At 50.2% G+C, this 18,973-nt stretch overlaps 1 protein-coding gene across 1 annotated transcript in view; it reads right to left on the reverse strand.

Moving 5' to 3' along the window:
• Nucleotides 1-1,156: 1,156 nt before the first annotated feature.
• The window catches only part of AFG2A (AFG2 AAA ATPase homolog A), a 198,245-nt gene continuing 180,428 nt past the window's right edge, over nucleotides 1,157-18,973 (reverse strand). Inside the window, exon 16 of the mRNA XM_054563420.1 lies at nucleotides 1,157-1,953. Coding sequence (XP_054419395.1) covers nucleotides 1,777-1,953 — 177 coding nt within the window. The 3' untranslated portion in view covers nucleotides 1,157-1,776. The remainder of the gene's footprint in view (nucleotides 1,954-18,973) is intronic.

The raw sequence follows: 18,973 nt of genomic DNA on the forward strand, positions 1-18,973 counted from the left end.
AACTTCCCACGTCATATGGGCCGATGGGTGTGAGTGGCTTCGCTGACTGAGACTGTCACTCTCCTCCCCACCACCCAGCGGCAGCCCGAGAGCCCCAGGGTGGGGTCCAGCTTACTGCTATGGCTTTTATCTTTGGCAATGGGGCTTCTTCAGTTTTCACATTCAGGCCTTTGGGAAGAATTTTATTTTGTGTCGTCAGCACTTATAAGAAGTTATGCTACTCTAATAAGTAAAGGGAGAATGGGAAGCATAAAAGTAGTTTTGAGGTTTTATTTCAGCGTGTGAGCCTTGTTTTCTAAATCAGCAGAGGCCACGAAGATTCTGAGTGGTGGAAATGCTCTACACTCTCCTGTCCAACATGGCAGGCACTTGTCACGTGTGACTATTGAGTACTTGAACTGTGGCTAACGTGAATATGAACTACATTTTTTTTTAAAGATTTTATTTACTTATTTGTAGAGAGAGGGGAAAGGGAGGGAGAAAAATAGAGAGAAGAATGTTCATGCGTGAGAGAAACACCTATCAGTTGCCTCTCACATGCCCCTGATCAGTGACCTGGCCCCCAACACAGGCATGTGCCCTGGCTGGGAATCAAACCCACAGCCTTTCACTTTGCAGGACAACACACAACCCACTGAGCCACACCGGGCAGGGCTGAACTAAATTTCAGTTAATTAAAATTTAAACTTAAATAGTCCCACGTGACTAGTGTCTATTATATTTGACAGCACAGTTCTAAATAGTAGTAATATTTTTTGTCCCTCAGGTGGTTTTATATACTAATAAACCAACGGAGTCTGAGGAGAAAAGCCTTGCAAATCTGTTCCTGAGAGTTGCAGAGTGAAATGGTTGAGATGTGACCGCAGAACACCTGCCACCCAAGGACTGCAGAGCCCCCCATTTTGATCTTCAGGCATTTCTTGCCTGACTTGCCTGTCTGAGAATTTCAAAGATCCGCAGTGGCCAGGTGTGAGGGTACAATCTTTCCATTGCCAGGAAGCCAGGGAATCAACGGTCCCACAACATTTCAAGGATATTTATGAAGCATCAAAGTGTCGACCAATTCCAAGTGTAAAATAACTGGAGTATAAATATAGCTATTTAGAATGCAACATACGACGGTAAGATTGAGAGTACAATTTCGTTATATCTTTTAACCAAAAACTTTACTGGTGATCTGAAAATGTGTACAAGCTAAAACATGAATACTTCGTATGGTTCACTATAAGTGAATTTAAATTTTCAAAGGGCATTACAGTGTAAGAAATGACTCAGTTCTTTTTTCTTTTCACCATAAGGATAACATGGCTAAAGTAAAAATGCAGGTATTAATTATCCTGAGAACAAAAACATATTTGGAAACAAGGCCACATAAGCTTGACTGGTGCATTTGGCCATTTCACTGTTTGGCCTTCAAAATAGAGACCTGTAAGTGCCATCCACCATGTGGTCGTCCGCACGCACTCTTCTTGTGCGCAGCTGAAGCCCGCCGGCTTGGTGTTCAAAGGAACCAGGTCCAAAATAAAAAAGCTAGAAGTTTGCATTTTAAAACTCAGGACACATTTCCAGATAAAACGGAATAAACTCCTGTCCGGAGATTTTCATTGTATCCTCAGAATTTAAAATGTCTACAAGAGGTGCAGCCCCTTAATTGCAGTTAACACATTTGACATTTTGATTCCTAAGGATTTCTTTTTTAACATTCTCAATACAACATTTCAAAACAAAACAAGTTTTCTCCAGGAAGCATTTTCAACCGCACTAATATGTATACTTTTAGAGTGTGTGAAGCCCACTCTGCTCTCGATAGTCTTCATAGAAGCGTCTCAGGGACTCGGGAATCCGGGGCGTCACCGCGCTCAGGGCTCGGGTAAAATGTCTTCTCCTAATGCACTTGGCTTGAATGTCTTCTTCCAGCGCCAGCAGGGCGGCCTCTCTGCAGACGGCGATGACCTGGGAGGAGAGAGAAGGTGATCAGTGCTGGTGTTTGGAAATGCTGAATTCCAAATATTCGGGGGAGAACGTCTACAACTCCAAGCACATGGCTCAACTTATCTTCAGGAACCATTCTACTTCATTCCAAAACAACGCGCGCAGCACGCAGAACAGGGAGCAGCACCACGCAGCAGCCGGGACGCCTGCTCACAGCTGCGGGGGACGCAGAGCGCAGGCACACCCTCGGCGGCGCAGGGCCACAAGGGCCGAGTGTGCGCGAGTGGGGGCGGGGGCCGGGAAGGAGGCACCAGAGCGTCCGGCTCACCAGCACACCTGGTCACAGCACAGAATCGCCACATTCCTTCCAGCCTTTGATGTATTACCGGCATGTAAAAGCATTTCTTTATGTGCATCTCTTTAATGAGTTGTTAAATCTCGGGAGCATCAGATCGGGTCCTCTCCGTGTACTCTGGGGAGCTGCGTCAGAGCCGGGAGGTGGCTTGTTTACTCAGCCAGGGAGGCTGAGCGCGGCAGAACGCGGCGGGAGGGGCGGCGGCGGCCCGGAAGGGAGGCAGGTTCCAGTCTGGAATCCCGAAGTGTGTTTTTAAGCTCCCTGGACTTCAGACAGCGGAAGCAGCCCGATGGCGGTGTCATTCTAAAGACACATGGCTGCGCTGAAAGGCGCTTGTGGGATGAAAAGGGAGATTGTGAGTGTCGGGGCGGCGGGGAAAACAGCGATTGATCCTGACTGCGCCCTTCCATCGGGCAATGAAAGGGCCAGCCGGGGCGCGTTTGTCCAGCCATTCAGCACATTTTCTCTGTTTGTTCACTTACTGAAAAGGGTTCCTCTGCTTCTCCGGGCTAACGGCTGCCAAAGCAGCTCAGTAGCTTTTTAGGGGATTTAGTTGCATGTTTAGGGAGCTTTCAAAAAACACGCATAGATTTAGGGGCTTTGTCAGGTTACGACAATGTAGCCATTAGTTCTGGGCTTCATTAATGAGAGCTGAGGTTGGCTATGGTGGTTCTGCATGTTAATGCTTTTCCAGAAAGAGTGGCCACCAACTTGAAGGAAAAAACAAAACTTCAGGGATTAGTAAAACAACTCCATCACATACTCTGGTGCAAAAAGAGTTATTCTGAAAATAAGACATTTATAAATAATGAGCACAGAAGTGTGGGGGCTGCCTGGCACGGCTCCCTGGCAGTCCAGCAGTCCCACTGTGATCCACAGAGACCGTGGGGACCTCCTTTAAGGGCCGGGAAGGGACAGAGTGGGGACAGCCTCCACCCTCCTCCCCTCCTAAGCGGCACTTCCTTCATCTGGGAGAGAATTTGAAGCAATGTCTGCAAACCTAAAAAGTCTCAGGGACCATCTGGAAGGAGGCGGCGAGAGGACTGAATTTCCCGCTGGCCAGGGGAGTTCCAGCTCTGAGAGTGCCCCTCTCAGGCAGGTGGCCCAGAGCCGCTGCCGCCCTGGACCAGTGCCGGGCCGCACACACCTGGGAACTCCGGGAGCACAGGGCCCAGCACCTCGTGGCCGCAGGCCCTTCCTGAGCCCCCAGCGCGTGCGCGCCAGACAGCTGCCCGTGCCCCTGCCGAGCAACTGCTCCGGGAGCGCGCCGGGTGTCGCACAACGCCGGGACCGGCTAATGGGGCCGTGCAGTGTGACCAGGGAGCATGAGAAGTAGAGTGGCCAGGGCAGCTGGTGGAGGGTCGCAGGGCGGGGTGGAAGGCTGGGCTGAGCTGAGCAAAGAGCCTCTCAAGGTCCCTGGCGTTGGGCTCACCGGGCCCCTGGGCCATGCTGCCCGCATGGCAGAGAGGGTGACAGACGGCTCGGCAGGCTCTCTCTCAACGCACAGCGATCAAGCCGGGGGAGACTCCCCTCCGGCACCGCGGGGATCGCGGGGACTCTGAGGCACACTGGCAGGAGGAGTGGCAGGTCGCTGGGGCCTGGAGGGCTGTCCTGGGAGTCAGCTCCCCTTCGGATCTGCAGGCACAGATTTCTCTCTGAACTGGAAATTGCACTTTGCCTTGATGTGGTGGCTTCCAGGCAGTGGCTGGGGGTGCCTGGTGTTGAGATGAGGTCAGAGCAGTCCCAGCCATACAAAAGCGGGGTGTCTGCACCTCGGGACCCCCAGTGGACGTCAGGCTGGAGAGATCCCCGACTGCCCGCCCATGCCACCCCATCCGGGCACCGGCACCCTGGGAGGCCCAGAGAGCCCGGCCGGGCTGCGACTAGTGCACCGAGAAAGCCGGGTTAGACTGAGCGACCCTCAGACCCCTGGAGACGACAACAGGGAGACGGCGGCTGGGTCCTGGCCCTCAAGGACCTCACATGAAGGTGTCCTGGGGCTGCCTGAATTCAACACTTTGCTTTGACAAATGCCATCTTGCTTCTTTTTATTTATAAGGACACCCCGAAGAACCACTCAATTAGGCAATCCTTTCTGTCATTTTGGTTTTCCTGTCATATGTGCTTAGCAATGTACAAACCAGTACCTGAGAGGAAACAGGATACTACTAACAACTGTCCGGTCATGCCTTCATCAGTCGACATCCACTGAACAGCTGCTGTGGGCGACCGCTAGGCAGGGCAGAGCAGAGGGCGCAGCGGTGATAGAGACATGCACCGCTCTTCGGGCGCCGGCAGTTAGCTGCCCTGAGGGGTGGTGTCAGAGGCCCCATCAGCAGGGCAAAAGCAAGGTGCTTGGTGTGAAGGGAAGGAAGGAATTACTGCTTCAAAAACCAGAGCGGGAAGGGCAGATTTGGTTAGATGTGAAATGAAAGGGCATTCGGAGCAGAGCGAACTGAGCGAGAAAAGAAACGACGAGGTGCGGGGAACGGAAGGGGGACAGGGAGACGGGGATCACACTGAGCCAAAACGAAAGAGTAATGCCATCACCACACATCACTAAAAATAACGACAGTTTTCAGAAGTCAGGCGGCCACAAGGACAGCCAGGCTAGTCGGCACCAGGCCTCACCCAAAGTGCAAGCCAGGTCACCAGCGGCAGCGGAGCACAGCTCCGCAGCTGCCTGGCCCAGCCTTTCCCCAGGAAAGCGCTGCTGAGTAACAGCTGCGAGAGCAAAAGCCTTCATGGCATCTCTGGCTCTTCCCTCCTGACCCATAGTGGAGGACGGGCCTGAGCACAGCGGTGCCCGGCGCCCCTGCACCTCTGTGCCCGGCCAGGCCCCCGCCCCGGCTGAGTGTCTCTCAGGGGAAGCACTTCGTTTGGACAGAGGACATTTCAGGTAACTGTGCGGGCACTGCTGCCCGCAGCGCATGGCGGGGTTTCCAGACACTGTGGAGCCTAGCAACGGTGATGTGCTTCTTTGTCTTGAACCCTGTGTTTCCCACAGACCCCACCCACCGCCCCATTCTTGGCAGAGCACCTGTCCCCGGCTATCACTGGGGTCACCGGCGATCTTCAGCAGCCACTCCGGGCAGTGCTAACCCCACCAAACAACGTGGTCAGGGAGCATTGTGGCTCTTGCCTGTCTCGTGCTCGCCCCTATTCCAGAGCAGGAGAGGGAGGGGCTGAGCAAGAGACAGGGGACCAGTCTGTTTAACAAGGTCAAAGGGCAGCGGTCAAATGCTTCTGTGACTTTGAGGGATGCTTCCTTAGGTATCAAAATCTGTTATACAGGGACAATGTTTTTGCTGCGTTGTCACGGGAAAAAACTACACTGTCATTGAGAGAGATTCCCAAAAATTTACCAACCGCACAGTTATCAATATACTGGTTTAGAGGACTGAAATGGAAGCTCTGTTATAAAAAATGCAGGTGAAGAGGCCTGCCGGGTGGCGTAGTTGGCTGGAGCGTTGTCTCACACTCGGCAGGGCTGCGGGTCCGACTCCTGGCAGAGTGCAGGCGGCAGGCGCCTGATGGATGTTTCTCGCACATCGACGCGTCTCTCTTCCCCTGCCCCGCTTCCTCTCTTGCAAATCAATAAACATATTCTCAGTGAAGATTTAAAAAAAATTAAAGAGAATAAAATTCTTTAAAACGAAATCATGTGCGTGGTGCTCTCCTGTCGCACCTGACGAAAGTAACCCGGCATGGAGCAGTTGCGGAGGGATTTTCTCTGCAGTGACCTTCTGAAAGGCAAGGTCTCCCTGGATACATTTGCCAGTGCATCTCTGTTTGGGAACTGGGTGCTGCAGGAGCTAAGTAAAGAACCTCAGTTTAAACTGGGACCTCCTCACCGCTCATGACAGCTTGCAGAACCTGACGTGACAAGTGGGTGTCTGTCTACAGGGGACCCAGGGACCGCATGCTCACCGTCCGTGCTAGTGACACATTCAAACCTCCATGGAGAGGGGAGAACTCAGCTGAACTTCTCCCAAGAGGGCACAGAGGAGCCTCACTGGGAAGAGGTAGGAGAACAGGCAGATCTGAACCACAGGCTGGAATGTGACACTAACCCGTTCACAAAGGAAGCTCTTGGCGCTTGAGCGTCTTCACGTCTCCGCAAACAGGGCTCTGGAAGCTCTTTCCAGTCTGTAGCCTGTGGGGACCACTGTGTCCTCGTCCCCACAGGCTGCAGACTGGGTCATTTAACGAATCATCAACCAACAACCGGTTAGGGTCCTTTCGCCAAAATGTTTGGCTGGCTCTGTAAAGCTGAGTTTTACTTTGTGTTCTTTTTCAGTTTTCACCAAAATAGTGATATCTAAGCTTTTAAAAAATATATGTACCTTGTTGCAAAGGTGAAAATACTATCTGTTTAGGGAAATGACAAAGGAGATAAAAGACTAGCAGTGGCCCATGGCCTCGTGGTCAGAGCTGGACTAAGACACGTTGTTGTTTCTGTGGCTATGACACCCACTTATTTGGTGCCAATGTGACACCAATTCTCTTCCCATTTGTTGAGCAGTGACAACAGACTATCAGACACCTGAAAAATAACATAAACAGAAACTCTTTCTATAAAAGATGTAGGCCTATTTGAGGTGAGCATTTAGGCATATTGAGGTGAGTTCCTGAGAGACAGAAAAATATTTTTTAATAAAAATGTTTAAGAAATCCTCAAAATGAAGTCACTGAAGGAAAGAGTAAGTGTTTGCAAAAGCAGGAGAGAAGCTCCGCGTGGATCTCAGGCTGGGCCAGCCTCCAGGGCAGCGTGGGCAGGACCAGACGGGGGCGGAGCCGCCCTGGTGAGGGGTGGGCTGCTCAGGAGATGGCTCTTCACCACTGAACCTTAGGAAATCTAACTGCCTCCCTTTTAAATGCAAAAGGGCAAAAGAGGTAATTGTGCCGACTTCTGAAAGCCACTGAAAGCCCAGAAGAACAGGAACAATGTCTTACTTTACTGTGGAAAAAAATGAACCCTTCCCTCAGCCTTCAGGTGGGCCCACTTAGGAATCCAGAAACGGGTGCCCCGTGAACGTGGAACCAACAAACCAGCACGCTTTCCAAGCACGCAGCACCGTTTTTAAAAATGACACAATAAAGAACAGGAGTCAAGGCAAAGGCTGTTCACCAATGATGAGTCAACAGGCAGAAAGGGCCGCAGGTGCTGGGCAGTGTGTGGGGTGTCCATCCAGGGCACGGTGACCCGCCCGCGTTCTTCTCGGTGTAGGACCCCACCTTCTTTTCTGGGCACAGAGACTAGAAACCCGAAGTCAATGTGAGCAGTCACTGCCGTTTCAAGACAAGGCCTGGTTACTGCACACACTTCTTTTCTCCTGACTGTGAACGGATGAGAGACGCAGCAGGGCCCTTGGGAGTGGCCCACAGAGGCCCCGGACCTGCGCACGGGCACTGGGCCACTGGCTCCTACAGGGACGGCAGTCCCGCCCGCCCTTCAGCGCTGAGCGGCCCCCCGATGAACACCCCCTTCCCGGGAGTGGGGGAGGAGCCCTGAGTGGTTCGGCCACCCACCCTGAGACAGAGGAGCCTCGGACCTGTGGCCTCAGAGCAGACTTGCCGGCAGGGCGGCCTCAGGTGCTGAGGGCAGAGGCTGTGGGACCCAGGTGGCGTGTCCCCCAGTCAGCGCCCGGGGCTGCGGAGCAGGCCAAGGGGCCCCAAGCGTGCCCCAGGGTGGAAACACGCACAGGGGGCCAGCGCAGGCAGGAGAGGGCCAGGCCGGGAGCACTGCCAGCAGGCCTGTCCTGCCCCCGCACCCCCTCCTGCTGCCTGCTGCCAGAGCGCCTCCCACGAGGCCCAAGTGTGCTTCTCAGCCTCTCTGTATTTCAAGTGTGCTAAACAGCTTTAAAGAATCCACCAAATGAAATGGGCTGCAGTGCTTGAAAAAGTCTTAGGTATTTTAAAGAGAGCGGTGTTGTTCAAAGCGTCCTGTCTGGAACACCTGTGACCGGCTGAGCCTCACCGGGCTGCAGCTGGCCGGGACTGTGCTCCTGCGCGGCACGCCTTTCTTTCCACCTCCCCAGCCCGCCCTGATCCCGATCCCAGGTGCTCCCAGGGGCGGCCGGGTTAGGGGCCAGGGCCTAGTGGCATCCTGCTGTTCCCAAATAGCCCCATGGCCCGCCCTGGAGGTGCGAGAGAGGAAGAGCTCCTTCTCCCCGCCCCACTGAGACCTGCTTGCAAGGGGCTGCCCTGCCGGCTGGTGAAGTCCCACCGTCACAGGCCTGAAACGGGAGGGAGCCCCAAAGGGCCCGGAAGGCAGCTCCAAGGGAAGACATGCGAGAGAAGGGAGTGGGGCGGGGAAGGGAGGAAGGAAGTGGCCCTTCCTTCAAATCCTTCAGAATGACACCTCAAGGAAAACTGTTAGGTGAGGCTGAAAGGGAGGACCTAAGAGGACACGTTTCAGAAATTACCAAACTATTGCTCTTAGGCTACACACAGTCCCTTGGGTGGTCAGCAAAAAGAGCTTAAGGTGAGGGATCCTTCTGGAATTATGTTAACGCTGCACTGTCTAGGATGCCACCCACAGTGCCAATTCAAAAGAAAAGAATTTCCCTAAAGACACATTCAAAGTTTAATGACATTAGAGAAGAGGGGAAAAGCACTTGGTTGCTTAATTTTTGCTGATTTAGAGTTATTTTGACGTATGTTAAAATACTGTTGACACATATAAACATCCCAAGCAGAACCCTCCGTTAGTACTGGCATGGAGAAGCCTGTAAGTTTTTACTTTCTAAAATTTACAAATCAATTGATCACTCCACAAGAGCTCTTGGTCTGAAAAGATCCAGAGTTCTTATTCTTATTGTTTCTAGAACCATCTGCACCTATGGGAATTTTAAATGTTTCGAACATCAATTGAACCATAAGATGAAATGGAGTATTTTTAATTTAGAGCACACCAGTGCTCCGGGGACTGCGACGACAGCAGCCAGCACATGGGAAGGGGCGGGGGGGGGGGGCGCGTGAGAGTGGGTAAGGCGGCAGTTACTCTAGAAACCTTGTGGCGCCCACCAGGGATCTGGCCCTAGGAACACAGAGGCCAAGTCCCTTCCCTGGAGCAAGGCGCGCAAAGTCCAAGCCGATCCTCCACTGCCTCTTCAGGTTTGGTGCAAAGGTATCGCTCGGAGTCAACTTCACCCCCCATCCCCACCTGGCTGCTTTAGGGTCACTTGTTTTGTGGCCTGGTAGACACTTGTACTGTTGGGTCACATCTCAGCTGTCAGAATGGAGTTGTTTGTGGGAAACGTCTATTCCCCTCACTAGACTAGACACGCCTCCAGCCCTGGCCTTGCTCTTCTCTGCAAATACACCAGGCTAGCGTAGCCCTTGACCTCTGGGAGACTACAAAACAGTCTCCTGCTGAGGTCTTCTGTGAACAGAAGTGTAAACTAGTTTTTGCTTTAAAAAAATATACCCACAATATATCCACACACACGCTCAGCTCCTGCTGCAACAGCTAACTGCAGCCAAGGCCACTGTCTGCCACGGGCTGAAAGAGCAAATGCGCCTGGGGCACAATGGGTCGCCCTAAATTGAGGTGTGTATTTGGGAGCTCTTGTGGGCTGATGAGTAAGCCAGGACCAGAAAGCTCCTGACGCTGTGGCAGAGGCAGCAAAGTGGGTGAAAGCACCCAGGAATGGGAGCGCCTGGGGCTGGCCCCCAGGCAAAGAGAGGAGAAGAGCAGGACAGGGACACCCGGGACAGAAGCCTGAGGGCACTGTGATGCCACTGGAGTCTGCGGGAGGGGGAGCCCGAGGCGCTGGCTGCAGGCCACCTGCGGCGGGTGGGCACCAGTTTGACCTTGCACTGGGCTCCCTCGCCAGGGCCCTCCACGTAAAAGTGCCTCCTGTGAGCTCCAGCGTCAGGAGCGACCGGGGCCTTCTTTGGGTCTTGTCCAGCTTGGGATTCTGGATTCTTTGAGCACTTGCAGAATGGGGTACAGTCACACACACCACTTAACTACAAAGACAGTTCTGAGAAACATGTCACTAGGCGATTCTGTCATTGTGTGGACATCACAGGCCACTGCACAGACCTGGGTAGGACACACAGCACACCCGGACTGGGTGGCACGGGCCTTGCTCCTCGGCCCGAGGCTGCACGTGTTACTTTCTGTAGTGAATACTGTAGGCCAGCGCAACACAACAGTAAGTATGTGTGCACCTAAACAGACCTAAACATAGAAAACGCCCAGTAAAAATGCAGTATAAAAGAAAACGTGCAGAAGGCACTTCCCGCAAGCGGAGCCTGCAGGACTGAAGTTGCTCTGGGGTGGGTCAGGGAGTGAGGGGGGAGTACACGTGAATGTCCACCACGTTGCTGCCCATGAGTATAGATTTTATAAACACTGTGCACTTAGGCTACACCGCATTTATAAAACAATGTGATAAAATCAACCGCAAGAGACAATGATGGAAATCAAGACACGTGGTAAACGAGATGTACAAGGCTAGCTGTCACCGGTGTGACACGGCATAGTGTTTTACAGCAAACATTTTTTTTTAATAAATAGAAAGAGCACACGTTAAATAACAACAGAGTAGACCGCACAGCGAATGCATAAACATAGTCGTTCTTCGCCCTCAGGCACGCCGCAAGCTCACGCACAGCTCCACAGGGCCTGTTTGCACCAGTGTCACCACAAACACGTGGGCATGTGTTCAGATGACTACAGTGTCACTAGGCAAGGGCAATTTTCAGCTCCATTATAACTGTATGGGACCGCGGTCATAAGCGTGGTCGGCCGGTGACGACACATCATTGTGTAGCGCATGGCAGTTTCTGGGAGTCGGCACGTAATGCAGCACCTTTCCACCAGCCTTTACATTTTTTCTGGGGGGGGTATCATTGACATAGGAGATTATATTCGTTTTAGCTGCACAACATATTGATCTGATATATGTGTACAGGGTGGGGCAAAAGTAGGTTTACAGTTGTGAGTACACAAAAGTTTTATTCTTGTATTACTATTTATTAGTTATTGTATTACAATCTGCACACCTACCTTTGCCCTACCCTGTATATTGTGAAATAATCACAATATAACATCCATCACTACATGTAGTTACAATTTTTTTCTTGCGATGAGAACTTTTTAGATCTACTCTCTTAGCAACTTACCAGATACAGAGTAGACTGTTATTTAACTGTGCTCCCATGCTGTCTTTACAGCCCCAGGCCTTACTTAACTAGAAAAGAAAGGACGTGACAATCTGTAGCTGGCTAAGGGGCAGCTGAAGATAGGTCCTGGTGGGGACATGGAGTGTCCTATCAGCATATGGCGGGGGGTGAGAAGACAATGTAATTGTTTACCGCACACTTATTTTATGGACATCATTCTCATTGACAATAGTATTGTCCTAAAAGAGAGAAAGCTCTCCTTTGCCCCTGGCATATAAATAAATAAAAGTGAATTTATATTAAGTGATATCATCAAGTAACATACTCTAAACACCCAGGATATATTCACATTTCTTCTTTATTTTTCCATGTTTGAGGAGGGCTCTGTTTCTTCTGACTGATAATACTTATAAGCCATTTGTTTAGAAACTCACATTATATTATTTTGTTTTAAATTCAAATAAAGAAACAGTCTTATTTGTTACATAAACGACATTATTTTGAATATCACTTCATCAGTTTTGTGTGCTTATTAGCCATATAATAAAGATTCCTAACCTAGGGTCCATGAACACCTAGGTGGATCTAAGAATATAGTGAAACCTATGAAAACATATATATATATTTTTGTTTGTTTGTTTATTTGTTTTTCTCTCTAGAGCGAGTTGAAAGCTTTCATTATATTCTAAAAAAGAACCATAACCTCTAAAGGGTTAAGAACTACTGCAGTGCAGTAATTGTATTTCAAATTTTGAATCCTATGAATGCTTCATAACAATACCTATCTCCCCCTTTCCAGATTACTTAGGCCGGAATGTGGCGTGGCTGGAACCGGTGCAGTGCCGGGGTTACACACACGGGGGTGGCTCATGGCAAAGGCAGGTAGTTTGTGCTTTCTTAGACCTTCCTCTTGTAACCCCCCAAAAATGTAACAGCTGCTGCTATGTATAACTACATGCTTTTGAGGTCTTTATTGACATAAGGAGGAACCTAAAGATCTACAACCTATTCCATTTACATAGCATATTCCATGTAAAAAAGCTAGGATAGTAAGATACTAAGACTGCAAGTTTCAGCACACTAGTTAAAGAATGCAAAAGCCAAGTTCCTAAAATAAGATTAGAATTTACAAGTGGCGCAGATTAACTGTATGTGATTTTAGTTAACTCACAAGTGAGTTTTTAACTTTGAGTGCATGTCAGCTTGTCGTTTTTGATGTTTGGAAGAAACATTACACACTAGGTATTCAGAAACAGAGGGATTTTCTTCCTTATCTGCAAAATTACATGGCCTGCTGTCTTCTAAGGAGTGAGACACACTCAGAGCTTTATTTCCTGCATGTCCACCAGGAGGGAAAAAAAGAGAAATCTCTAATTTTACTACTTTGAAAGCCAACGGTGAGGTATAGCTCTTGCCTCTTAACAAAAAAAAAAAAAAAAAAAAAAAAAAAAGTGATACAACTTAAAAGAAATTACAAATACTTGTAAAAGCCAATCACTGACAGGACAATCATTTTCATTACAGTTACTCTTCAGCCAGGTCAAGATGGAGAATAAAAATGATTTGGTTTACAAAGGCTTTAACCAAAACATGCGTGTATTTTTTTTTTCCTGACCATTAAGTCCATCATTACTCAATGACTATGAAACCTAAACATTTTTTCTTTACTGTTACCCAAACTCCTTTGTAAGAACTGTAATGACAGAATAAGGTTTGTGTCAAGTTCAGCAATGAAAAAAGCCAGAAAGCCTCCCAAGGAAAGATGAAGAAATGTCAGTAAAGACTAAACTAAAAAGGACGAGCGAGGCAAGGGAGCTGTCTGCAGAGATGGAAGGGTCGCAGGACGAGAGGGTGGAGGAAAACACCTGTGGATATGAAGACACCATGTTTTAAAAAAATGTTAATCTAAAAGGCTGGGATTGGTATGGCATCAGAAATGCAGAAGTTAGTATATTTAAAGAGCTAATGGTGAATTTTCAAAGCAAAGATTATCTATCTAGTTTTTAAAGTCTAAAGATGAAAAATTGAGTGAATTTGAGTGTATATATTTAGTAAGTATCAGGACTACAGGCGCACATTTTACCTCATCGTTTTAAACTAGGTGAACTGTCCTCAGATTTCTAACCATTAAAAAAAAAAAAGCATCATGGGAAAGAGACCAGTAGGTATTTTTAATGGAACAATTTTTTTTCACAGATGAGTCAACTGGACACAAGGGGATTCTACAATGGACACTATTTTGCAGCTTCATCTATGTATTCTCGATTGTCAATGATAAAATATACACACAATAGCACTCTAAGATGTTGCAAAGAGGAGAAAATTGCAGCAAGTGCCAAGAATTTTCTAGCAAGGGCTGTGCTTTCTCATTTGGAGATCTAGTCACTAAGCTTCAGACAGGCCACACCCTGGGGACAAGCACTGGCATCTAAGTGGATATAAACCTGCACAGCTTTCACATGGTGTGATCGAGGTGTCTTCTGTACACATTTTACAGTTACACTGAAGAACATGAGCCAGGAGGAATTTTGAATTACTTTACAGGTCCATCCTGTTCTCTCCCACCAACTGTGCTCTCTTTGAAAATGTAAAAACCCGCACTGATAGGCACGCACACGCACTCACTTGCAGAGACAATGCAAGGTCACGGGCACGGCGTTTGAGTCTCTGCACTGGAGTGACCTGTGTTTTGCCGTCAGCAGTTCCGAAGCCCACCGTTTATGAATCTCAACAATTCACTGGGCTACGGAGATCCCATCGCTCTGGCAGCAGCCCAGCATAGCTGGGCCTTTCACAAAAGAATTTGGTAATAAAACGAGATTTTACATGCTGAAACAAAATATTTTAAAACATCTTTCTGCTGATTGCTCTTTTGGTAATATCTGTGGAATTTAAAACCCACCCACACATACCCAAATGCTCCCACAGAAGATTATGCAAAGTTTTCGGTTAACCTCAGAATTATTAAATTTTTATATCAATCTTCTGATGAACACTTTAGATTTACTTTCTTTTAAACAAACCCAAGTCCTGAGAAGACTTGGAGGCTCCGGGCCCTGACTGCCGCAGCAAACGCGCCGGCCCCGTCAGCCCAGGCGCTTCCCCACTGTGCTCCGAGTGCCCCTGGGCAAGGTGGGCACATTCTCCCCGAACAGGCGCCCTCGCCTGCCGTGCTCTAGGGCAGGACTGCTAGGGACAGAAGCTGGGTGTGACACAGCGGGGCTTGACTACAGGGTGAGGGCTGGGCCTCGGCCGCGCCAGGGACCGGGCTGGGATGCCGTCAGCGGGCTCCGTGCCTCCCGCGCCTGCTTCTCTCTGCACCGCGCCTTTACCCCCCCACCTCAGAGCAGGCTTTCCCGCATGGCACTGCACATGCGGGGCAACATCTAGGTTTTGTAACTCCCAGGGTGAGCCGCCAGCAGGTACTTATTTCCCTCAGTTCCAGTAACCAAAACACCTGTGGCAGGCAAGTCTCTGACTGGCCTGGTGTAGCCACCGTGGCTGGAGAAGGGCTATATGACTGGGCCCAGTCGAGGCAGGTCATTTCCTCTGCACGAAATCGAGAGTGAGTGAGTGAGTGAGTGTGAGTGTGAGTGTGAGTGTGTGTGTGTGTGTGTGTGTGTAGTGTCGCCCTGGGGTAACAGGACAACGCTGTTGGTTTCAGGGGTGCTGAAGAGCCTCAGGAGGCTGGACGTGGAGCCATGCGAGGCAGGCCTGTGTCGGCTGGTTGGGTGGTGGGGAGGATGAGGGAGGGCCCTTTAGGCTCCTCTGCGCAGGTGACCCTGGGGTGCTCACACACCACTTCCTCTCAAATGCTGGCTGGGCAACACATCGCCTCAACATGTTCTGTGCAAAACCTGCCACTGGGGAACCTGTGTCCAGTGGGGCAAGTGCTCCTGCCCCCGCTGGTCACACTTTCCGCATGTGCCCAGTCTGCTGCAGCGGGGCCAGGGGTTCCGGGCTATACAACTGGCTTCCAGGCCGCAGGTACCATCCGGCTAGGAGAAGGGTGACAGCCTCCAGGGCCACCGGTCGCGTTCTCTCAGCGGATGACGGCCTCTAGAGGGAACATTAAAGCTGTTCTTTCTGGGTGATGATTTAGGACAGGTCATGATCAAAGTGTGATGTTATCTTTGTGTTAAATCTATTTGCTTTCTTGGCAACTGGAGCATTCTAAATGAACATCAGAAAAGAAAACAAAAACTCAACTTTTTTGTGTGGGGAGGGATCATAAATAGCTGATAGACTACAAAGCTCGAGTCTGGAGCTGTTCAGTTTGGAAGTTTGTGGAAATTTTATTTGGAGACAATCCCTAAATTAATTAAAATTGTGCATGTCACTGGAAATGCGTGCTCGCAGGGCGGCAGGAGGGGCAGACCGCGGTGGACGGCATTCCCGGTGTGGCGCGCCTGGACCCGTCCCCCAGTCTAAGTGGCTGGGGCTGGTGTGAAGTGTCTTTCACAACAGCACCACCACCCTCTGTGACACTGCTGGACCCTATGCCAGAGAACAGAGCCAGGAGAGAGACAAGGCTGGAATCCTTAAGGAGCATTAAGGGAAGACTATTCTCCCTACCCCACCTCCTTTACACAGAAACAGGTACAACAGAGAGAACAATGTGCAGTGAACACTCGCTCACCTGTTACCCAGCTTTCACAGGACTGACACGTGGCCCACGTGGTTTTATCTGTACTCCACTCCTCACCCCCAACACCGCACTGAGCTTTGTGAAGAGAATCCCAGAATCCTAACATTGTGCTTAACCCATATACATTCCAGCATATAGTTCTAAAAGAATGCTTTTTTAAATGAAAGGCATAATATTATTTCCAAATAAAAACAGCAATAACTTCTTAATATTTAGTCAGTCTTAAAATTTTGCCAATTATACATACCTGCATTTCACAGAGAGTTCAGTCACACTGGGACCAACGTAAGAACCGCACGCCGAAGTCAGTTAACACGCCTGCCATCTAAAGGGCAGCGCTGCCTCGCCCTCACAGTCCATGCTGAAGGCACCGGACCCCATGTCCCACGGAGCTTCCCACATCCCTCATCTTCCAACAGTGCCCCTGTGGTGTGATTCCACATATTCCTCTGTCTGCTGCATTTCCTGTCAACGCATAAGATCTAGAGGCTTGGGCAGATTTGGGGTGGATTTCTTGGGACAAAAAATGTAGAGGTGCGCATGATGTCTGGAGGCCTTTCTTTTTATGGTTTAGTAGTCACTTACGATTGCCCAAGTCCTTCTACCTTTAAGGGCTACAAAATGGTGCCATCCTATTTCTGTTACTGGCTGGGATATATTTATTCATTCATTTTTTGACTGGGTAGCTTTCCATGCCCTCTTGCCACCTTTGTAAATAAATGTTAGGATACTATTCACACTTTCCTCTACCCCGCCTATTCATTAACAATTGGCAATCACTTGATAGATTACAGAGAGCTAGTTCTCATTCCTGTTACAGCTGCTCGGCTTATTCAACCACAGCCTAAGTAATGGGCGTTTGAGTGGTTTCCAGTCTTTTGTTCCCTTTTAGGATTTATTTATATGTCAATCAAAGTTTAATGGCAGTCAAGTAGTACGAAAGTCAAATTCCAGCCGAAGAAAGAACCTGGGAAGATGCTCCTACTCACTGTAGTGTGGGTGTAATTCCAGAACCTTGCTTTTCCAACCATCACTTGTTCAAAATGTTAAAAAAGGCAAGTGTTAGAAGCCCTACTTTCCAGCCCCTTCACTGGTCCCATTCTTACTTCTCACATCGCTCACCTCCAAACAGCCTGTCAGGACCTCGGGCCCTGACAGGCCAGTCCCTGCTCAGCCTCTCTGCACCTCCCAGAGGCCTCCCACTGTCCCCGCCTGCTGCCGTTGCTCTGCCGCCTGCGCACAGGTAAAGGGGAGGCTGTGCTGCCTGTCGGCTGCCAAGGCCGGCTTGGGTTCGGCCCCCATGCTGCTGTCGGGGCAGTGTCCCAGGCTGGGGCGGGAGGGCAGGAAAAGGGAAGCCAGGATTCCCTTTTTCATTCTGGCGATTCACACCAGCGTGATTCTTTCGCATCAGCTTTTCGTGTGTGTGGGAATGTGGTCTCCTTGTCTGAAGATCACACCCCCACATGCCCCAGACAATTCTAATGTGGGCATGGTGTTCTTGGCCCCTGGTTTCTAGCCTTTACCTACAGCCTCTCAAAAAATAAATCTACTCTCACGCCTTCAGATGTCACTGCTATGCACATACCTTCAAAACATTCATCTTCAACTCAGGCACCTCAAGCCCAAAGCATCCAACAGTGGGTGAGCCATCTTGACCCAAAAACTGCCGGCCACGCTAACTTGTTCTCAGTGATAGACCTTCTCCGCCTTCCAGGCCCAAACTGCTACACGTCCCTTTTCCGTGGCTCCATAACCCCAGTCTGGCCACGTCCCCTGTTTTCAATCGTGACTTACCTGGAGTCATGTGAAGACTCAGAAAGGCCAACCCTCCCCAGAAGGGGCTAACGAGTGGGGGGGTGGGCGGAGGGGACTCCCTGGAGGCTGTGCTTGGGCCTTGGCTGCACCCTGGGGACACACACAAGATGAAGCCCTGGAGGCCTGCTGGTCAAGGGCAAAGATGTGTAATATCCAAGGAATACGTGCAAACGCAAGCCTAGGAGAGCAAAGACCCCCAAGGCCAAGACAATCAACACTGATGAGCGAGGGGAGTTGATTACGGGAGCCTGGGCCCTCCTAGGAGAGCGAGCAGCCTGTGCGAGAGCAGCCTGAGCCACATCCCGGCAGCGGCACTGAGGGCCGGGAGCGAGAGCCGGAGGGAGGGAGCGAGCGCCCACCCATGCCCGACAGCCCCTCCTGGACAAGGACCAGGGCTGTTCATCTCATGAGGCTCTAGAAAGCAGACCCATGCTGCAGGAGAAAGGTTTTTGCTCAATGAAAGAAACATGGATAATTTAGAAGCTGGCCAAACATGGAGATAGCTCTGGAGACAGTGCCTAAATGACCACATGACAGGAATTTTATTCATACACTGGAAGAAGGTCTGTTCACCTGGCAGGAAAGGACTTCCAGGACACATTTGCCCCCTTTACTTGTCCCCACACCTTTCCTTCCTGCTTCAATAGATGAGCTGCCTACGTTCCTAAAATGTGTCCTGTTTATGCGCTAGACCCCACGCCTTTCTCGAGTCAAGGCGGCTGCAGCATGTGTCCCCCACACGGGGTCACAACAGTGCACTGTCATGTCTCGTCTCTCTCTCTCTCTCTCTCGTCACAAATCCACCACTAGCAGAACTCCTGGGAGGGTTGTCTTTATCCTCCTTCCTCCAGACGCACTCCAATGCACCCAGGGAGACCTCTGACCCTCCACTGAACTGCTCTAGCAAGATTACGACCCAACAGTCAGCCCTCCGCCATCCCTTGATTTGATCCGCCAGCAGCATTTGATACCAATCATCCCCCCACTTTACCCAGGTGGACAGAACACCCCAGGCTCTCTTCACACCAGCTACTCTGGCTTCCTGGCTATTCTGGACCGCGGAGAGCTCAGTTGTGTTCAGAGCA

Source organism: Pteronotus mesoamericanus, unplaced genomic scaffold, assembly GCF_021234165.1.
Source record: "Pteronotus mesoamericanus isolate MK-2021 breed Mesoamerican mustached bat unplaced genomic scaffold, CSHL_Meso_final contig_163, whole genome shotgun sequence".
In the NCBI taxonomy this organism is placed as follows: domain Eukaryota; kingdom Metazoa; phylum Chordata; class Mammalia; order Chiroptera; family Mormoopidae; genus Pteronotus; species Pteronotus mesoamericanus.